This window comes from Oncorhynchus tshawytscha, unplaced genomic scaffold (assembly GCF_018296145.1).
Source record: "Oncorhynchus tshawytscha isolate Ot180627B unplaced genomic scaffold, Otsh_v2.0 Un_contig_6999_pilon_pilon, whole genome shotgun sequence".
Classification (NCBI taxonomy): domain Eukaryota; kingdom Metazoa; phylum Chordata; class Actinopteri; order Salmoniformes; family Salmonidae; genus Oncorhynchus; species Oncorhynchus tshawytscha.
The window spans coordinates 1-7,081 of record NW_024608330.1 but is presented as its reverse complement, the minus strand read 5'-3'; the positions used below and the strand labels follow the sequence as shown (position 1 = coordinate 7,081).

Here is a 7,081-nt window from a genome sequence, read left to right as displayed (position 1 = left end):
AGCCCCTCAGTCCGAGGGTAAGCCTTTGTGTCCTCTGCTCGATCTCCTCTTCTCTTGTGCAGCGTTGCCCCTCAGTCCGAGGGGCGAGCCGTTCTCCGTTACCTACCTGTGTCCTCTGCGCGATCTCCTCTCCTCTTGTGCTGACTTGTGCAGGGACGGCATGCCCCTCAGTCCGAGGGGTAAGCCTTTGTGTCCTCTGCTCGATCTCCTCTTCTCTTGTGCTGACTTGTGCAGCGACGGCCTGCCCCTCAGTCCGAGGGGCGAGCCGTTGTCAGTTACCTACTGTGTCCACTGCGCGATCTCCTCTCCTCTTGTGCTGACTTGTGCAGGGACGACCTGCCCCTCAGTCCGAGGGGTAAGCCTTTGTGTCCTCTGCTCGATATCCTCTCCTCTTGTGCAGGGACGGCCTGCCCCTCAGTCCGAGGGGTAAGCCTTTGTGTCCTCTGCTCGATCTCCTCTCCTCTTGTGCAGGGACGACCTGCCCCTCAGTCCGAGGGGTAAGCCTTTGTGTCCTCTGCTCGATCTCCTCTTCTCTTGTGCAGCGTCGGCCTGCCCCTCAGTCCGAGGGGCGAGCCGTTCTCCGTTACCTACCTGTGTCCTCTGCGCGATCTCCTCTCCTCTTGTGCTGACTTGTGCAGGGACGGCATGCCCCTCAGTCCGAGGGGTAAGCCTTTGTGTCCTCTGCTCGATCTCCTCTTCTCTTGTGCTGACTTGTGCAGCGACGGCCTGTGTAGTGGCAAATCGGTTCAAATATTACACAACCAGGAACTTTGTGAAAATCAATGTAGACTTTTAATACAACAGTATCTTAAGCCGGAGCGGTCCGCGGAACACACACACACTTTTTCAGAGCCCTCGCTCTGAGTTATACACCTACCATATAAGTCCCTCCCATATGCAAATTAAGTTACATCCCAATCCTGCTTGTTCAGCCCAGTAACGCCCACATCTGCTTTCGGCAGATGACAAGACCCTTCCTTTGACCTAAAGATAATATACATCCCCCTTTCCTGTGGCCTGTGTTTTAGACCCTGTAATTAACCCCATGTGTCTTTATATCTAGTTTTTAGTGTCCAGCTGCCCTAAAAATACTATACATTCCTCTATTTTACAGCCCTATGCTTTGGCTCTGTAATTAACTCTGTGTCCCTTTTGTATGTGTCTTTCATCTCCTTTAGCTTTAGGGTGCCCAGCTGTTCTGGTCGCCTTCTCTTCATATGGTTGTCTAAGATCAAACAGACTTATGCGTCTCCTGTGATGTGATTGATGCCTGCAATCCATCAGTTGGTCATTTGGCTGACCCCCTCCTTAGAGAACCTCTGATCTTTGTATATCCAGCTGGTCTAGGCGTCTATGTCACCTTCCCTTCATGTAGTCTGTTTTTAGTGTTCAACTCTTCTATATATCTTATGCATTTGTCTATGTGTTATATTTTGCACCCACATAACCCCCCTCTGGGGCTAAATAGCCCCATAATAATACAAATATAACCCTAGGACGGTGAATGAGAATACCTATGATAGACAATAAAACATAAAAACAGAGTAACACATATAATACCAACTGAACCAAACATCTCTAGTATTTCATAAGAGTAAAAGATCCAGTTAAGTATAGAAACATCAAAAAATAATACATTACATTTTGTTGTAGCATGAGCACATAAGTACATAACCTCAGGCAAGGCTATCTTAGTTTATGTGAAAAAGAAAAAATATTTCAAAATAAAAGTGACACATCATTTTAAATTTAAGCTATCAACATGATCCTCCCTCTCAGACACCTCTCCAACAAACACGATACCAACCTCTGTTAAAAGATTAAGGACATGGTCCATAGACACTTGTAACCGGGATATCCCACTGTTACCTACATGTTTGTAAATATAACCTAGCATTTTAGAAGGCAAAACTAACTTTTAATTAAAAGAAACCAGATATATCCATTGATATACCTATCAAAAACATTCAACAAAACATACTAAAACACAAGACCATAAGCAAAAATAGAAATATTAAAATCATACATAGTACCCCTGTATTTACTATGGAAAATACCCTTTTTGTGGATACGTATCAGTTGACTGTCCTATGAATTTGGAATGTCAGCATATACATGTAAACCATCCTTATGAAAACCCTGGCAAGTTGTAACCACCTCCAGAGACCACTCCATACAGGCAGTTTGGATTACCAAAAGAGCAGTCAAGGGGTCCACCAACCACATTGCATAACTGTCCATTTCCATCAGTATAGTAGCCTGGCCTACCCGGCACAGGATCAACTATCACCGGAGTGTCAGCTCTACTTACAAACATCTGTTTAACCGTTGTCTGGATCACAAGTGATTTCACCCAGGGTAAAACACAACAAAATACAATACCCAGAGCCAATAACCCCCCTCCCAGCATAAAGGCCATCCTAGCAAACATGGCTCCCCATTTCCCCAATGCTAAGTCTAACCAATCCCAAACATGAGAGTCCACCCCAGCATTTGCCTTAACCTCTGCTCGTAACCCTTTAAGTTTAGCCATAGTGATTGCAAAGGATCCATTAGGCGCAGTGTTATTGGGAATAAAGGTGCAACAATCATCCCCGAACATAACACAAACTCCACCCTTCTCTGCCAAAAGCCAATTGAGAGCCTGTCTATTTTGCCAAGACATTTTACTGGTAGCCTGTACCTGTTCCCCCAATGCCGTTAGAGCCGAGTCAGTATAGTTAATGTATCTCTGTTGGTTATAGTATATATAATTAATCCACTCTAAGTTCTTATTTGGTGTTATCCACAAAAATATAGATTCAAATCCAGATTTAACTTCATCTCTTGCCTTGAACTCCCGAGGTACCACACTAGGCTGTCCAATTGCATCAAGGTATACCTCAGTGTCTTTCTCATACGCCCACTTAACTCTAGAGTTAACATAGTCATCATGGGGTGATTTAATAATGGTTACCTGTTGAATTGCTCTAACTAAGGTACAAAGACCCATCCACCCATCTGGCAGTACATTCAACAGTTTGTTATTTCCACACATCCAGAAACTATCCGCAAGACCTCTGTCTTGATTGTTTAGCATAATAAGAGATGGCGCAACCTGAGTTATTTTACCACATAACCCTTTTCTATTCCTCACCAACCCTTTATCTTTATTTCTACGAACCCCTGCAGTCTCTAGTACCCAAATAGTATCACATTCTACAGTGGTGTTTCCTACATCAATACCTTCGGTGTTATGGCTGTAAAAACATTCATATATTCCTTTAATCACAGTGTTTCCATCTAACAAAGGTCCATTTAATTCAGTTCAAATGTTATATACAGCACAAGCCTTGTCACCCAACCCAATGTTGTTCAACACAGTCCTGCCTCTAGTGCTCCCATGGGCAATCCTACATTCTATGTCACACAAAGGAATGTAGTATTTTCTCTGAATATTGAACATTTTACATTTAACACATTTCTTCAGACGATGCAGGTTCAGGTACATTCGTTTTTCACCTCTTCTTCCTGTGTGGTGTCTTTGAACGATTCTGAGTCTGATACATCTATATCTGTCATCTTGGCAATGTTCTTGTCATGAGATAGATCATTTGAGTTTGAAAAAGAATTCCAAATCTCATTAAAGAATCCTTTTGGCTCTGATGTGTCAGGTGTCTTTGTGATTGCCGTGGTCTGCTTGCTAAGAGCAGTTGGTGTCATCTCAGTGGTAGTTGCTGTGGTCGTTACAGCAGCCGCCACCATTGTTGTCATTACTTTGGTTGTCACCAGCAGTTTTTGTTCAGGTGCTTGCATAGGACCATCCACAGAGTGGCTCCTCCGGTACAGGTTTCTTCTTCCATACAGAAACTGTCCTCTGTTCCCCTGGTTCTGTTGGAAGTGGTGAGGGAACATGAAATTTAAACCTATCAACAGGTCCTGTCTTTTTACCTCGTTCGACAGGTTCCTCTCTTCTCTTCCTGCTTTTATCATTTATCTTGATTGTGAGTGCGTGCATCATCTTCGTATTGTCCTGTCGCTCTTATTGTGTCATTGTCACTGTTCTTTCGTGGTCCTAATTCCAATGGTTCATTATGGAGATCAGGTAAGAGCTGAAAAGTCCATTTTTGGGGAAATTGCCATTTTCTTCAGCTCACTCGACTTTTCCTTCTCGTTAGTGGGGTCTCTCCTTCTTTCCTCCCCTGAAGCTCCCTCCTCAGGCCGGACTGGGCTTCCATTTGGAAGGTGTCCATTTCAGGGAAGAAATGTTCCCATTCTTTAGGCAATACCTCGGAGCCCCTCTGTAGAGGGCTTCTGTCAAAGAGGCCTGCCCCAACAGGTATATCATCAGGAGTGGCAGACATGTTACCCCCTCCCACTTCTGGGCTTTCTGGCCATACTGGAGGAAACTTTGGTCGTTTGTCTCTTTTCTTTTCAGGCTCTTTTCTTTTCAGGCTCTTTTCGGAGTGTGTTAGCTGATGCACTCGTTGTATTTGGTCTGCCATTTTCTTGAATCCTCCCCGGGGCTTTGATCGATTCCGCTGCTCCTGCTCCCTCCGGGGTCCCCTCTGGTGAATCAGCATCCTCTGTGTCCCCACCTCTGTATGGTTGTGTCCTTCTCTCCGTCGGGACTCGGGTGCAGTGGTTTAGATGATACCACGTCTTGCTTCCTTTCACTTGGACGGCCGTGTTTGTGGCTGTTGCCTCCTCGTAGGGTCCTTCTCTCCTCGGCTGATCCCACTTCCTTCGGAACACTCGACCGTAGACTGGATCTCCTGGTATCACTGGGAGAGGTCCTTCTGGTCTCCTTGGATCATCAGATGTGGAACCTCTCGTCCTGGTTCAGGTTTCTGCCTTCTTTCTGTGGGGCATTCATACTTAAAGACTTATGGCCTCTGTTCTACAATTACACCATACATTCTCTTACTTCCATCACTCATCACACAAACTGACATTCCAGCTGAAGCTGGAGAACCCTTCTCCATCTGGTTTCCTAAACAAAAGACTTGTAAAACAAAAGACACAACATGACAGTATTGACAATGTTATGTGTTATGCATGACTGTATTCATAAATACTGAAATCTTAGACCATGACAATTCCCACTCTCTCTTCACCCGACTCTATGCTTTCAGGATGTGTTTCTGCTAGACTCTACAAAAATGGAGGCCCTAATTAGCTTCCTCATGCTTTTATCCAGTCTTCCCCTTTCAGCCACAGGTTCTGAGAGGTGTTCCCAAATCATGTCATTTAAAAAAAAAAAAAATTTAGTTCCCCAATTGCTCTATATCAACTGATAAGCATGTGCATAACCTTAATCAACATTATTTATTCTTGAAGTAATTCAACACTGAATGGGCTTCCACATCGAGCCTTCAACATGTGGTTTAGGTCCAACTACCCTAATATCTATCCTTATTCACATGATACATTATCAAATAAACCAAATAACCCCCAAACTCAACCCAGTATGTCTACAGTAGAATCTAGTCTCTCTCTCTCTCTCTTTTGTTTTGTTTCACGTCCTCTGTCATGGTGTTTTCAAGCTCACCCATTATTCAGCTGGACCTTACTTCTTGTGAAACTTATGCACCCATCAAAGAGAGACATGACGATCTTTACCACTGCAGGTGCTGTACGAAGTATATCCCCAGCCTGGTGTATCTTGATGTACACTCAGTCTCCAGAATTCAGCCCATGCCGTTCCATCTGGCATCTTACTGCTCTTTTCCTGGGAACATACATACTAACACATGGGTTATTTCCTGACAACAGACTTTCTTAAATAACAGCCCTATGTAAACATTCTGTTACGTAAACATTCTGTCTCAAATACCTGACCTCTTGCCACAAAAATATTCATAATGATATCCACGTTATGGTCCCTACAGCAACTGCTGTAAGAATATCATGTACTCAGTCAAGTGTCTTCCAGTTGAAAGAATATCCAATCCTAACAAAACTAAGTCCTAAGCTTCTTCAAAATGCCACTACTTATTACTTTTACCATAATCTAGGTGTGTGTAATGTTCTATCTACCCTTAGAATTGTCTCTATTTATACAAGACCAACTATCCTTCCCCCTCTTCAAACCATCCTGTCTATCAACACACACCGCCTCCAGAAATAACACCCCCCCTGTTATCACAACCTTCATATGAGTCCCCAATGTAACCACAGTTCCTCCAACTCATAACACATAAATCACTACTCCCAATTTCCTTCCACAGTCCGATACGTACTCAAACACTCCCAAATCATCTCTAGTCAATTTATATCAGTCTCTCCTGAGATTTACCTCAAGACAAAAATAAATTGACCAAACAAGAAAAATAGTAAAGTAAATTATAATAACTGCATATTTGCAACACATCACCACTATTTGTAATGTCCTCCTCATCCCTGGGTGCCATCACACAACAGCCATTCATTCCAATGTATCACTCCAATCACAATGACATTGCTAAATAAAGAATCTAATATTCTGCAAGTTCTGTCAACCAACCCGTCTCAGGATTAGTTTCCAGAGTTTTCCCATATTCAAAACATAACTAAATGTTGTTTATAAATTGTCCAATCCAATATTCAGGATAACAGTCCTTAGTGTTTACTTTAACTCAAATTTTACCTACTCAATTTAGTTCATCATCCCTTTAATAATTAACATTATACTAAAAACTTTTAGTACCAGTAACATCTATTTTATCATGCACCTTTTTGCCTCTGTTTTTCTGTCATGAGTGGCCTGGTACTATAAGGTCATTATCCCCTTTAGTCTTTCTTCTCCCAGTACATAGCATTCCAGAGACAGTTCACAGGTCATCAGACACAGTGGTCCCACACTATTCAGCCAATAGGGTGGGTTAGAGTTCCACACACACTTGTTGTGGTGATAATCACCTTCCATGATAACTCCCTTATTCTACTGGCAATCTCTCAGATGAGCTACAGATTATGTAGTTATCAACATAACCCTTGCAGAGAATCCTACCTCAATAAACTATTTGACATAACTGTTATCCCTTGTTTACATATTTTTACATTTTATATTTTATATGCAGAAAGAACAAAGCACATTTTGTATTTACCCAAAGACCATAAC

At 42.8% G+C, this 7,081-nt stretch overlaps 1 protein-coding gene across 3 annotated transcripts; it reads right to left on the bottom strand.

Annotated features, from left to right (window-relative positions):
* Positions 1–1,155: 1,155 nt before the first annotated feature.
* On the bottom strand, positions 1,156–7,067 carry LOC121843453 (endogenous retrovirus group PABLB member 1 Env polyprotein-like). Of its 3 annotated transcripts, none has more exons than XM_042313046.1 (2): positions 5,531–7,067; positions 1,156–4,984 (listed from the first exon to the last, which is right to left on the bottom strand). In XM_042313046.1, exon 2 carries the CDS (start codon positions 3,077–3,079, stop codon positions 2,129–2,131), a length of 951 nt encoding a protein of 316 aa, XP_042168980.1. In that variant the 5' UTR covers positions 3,080–4,984; positions 5,531–7,067; the 3' UTR covers positions 1,156–2,128. The 3 variants fall into 3 exon arrangements, with proteins under 3 accessions (XP_042168980.1, XP_042168981.1, XP_042168982.1); XM_042313047.1 differs by having other exon boundaries at positions 1,156–4,840; XM_042313048.1 differs by having other exon boundaries at positions 1,156–4,840; positions 5,602–7,067.
* Positions 7,068–7,081: the final 14 nt, after the last annotated feature.

What these genes read in the sequence shown, in the direction of transcription:
- LOC121843453 (XM_042313046.1), bottom strand. Translation starts at nt 3,079, where the DNA reads ATGCTAAACAATCAAGACAGAGGTCTTGCGGATAGTTTCTGGATGTGT.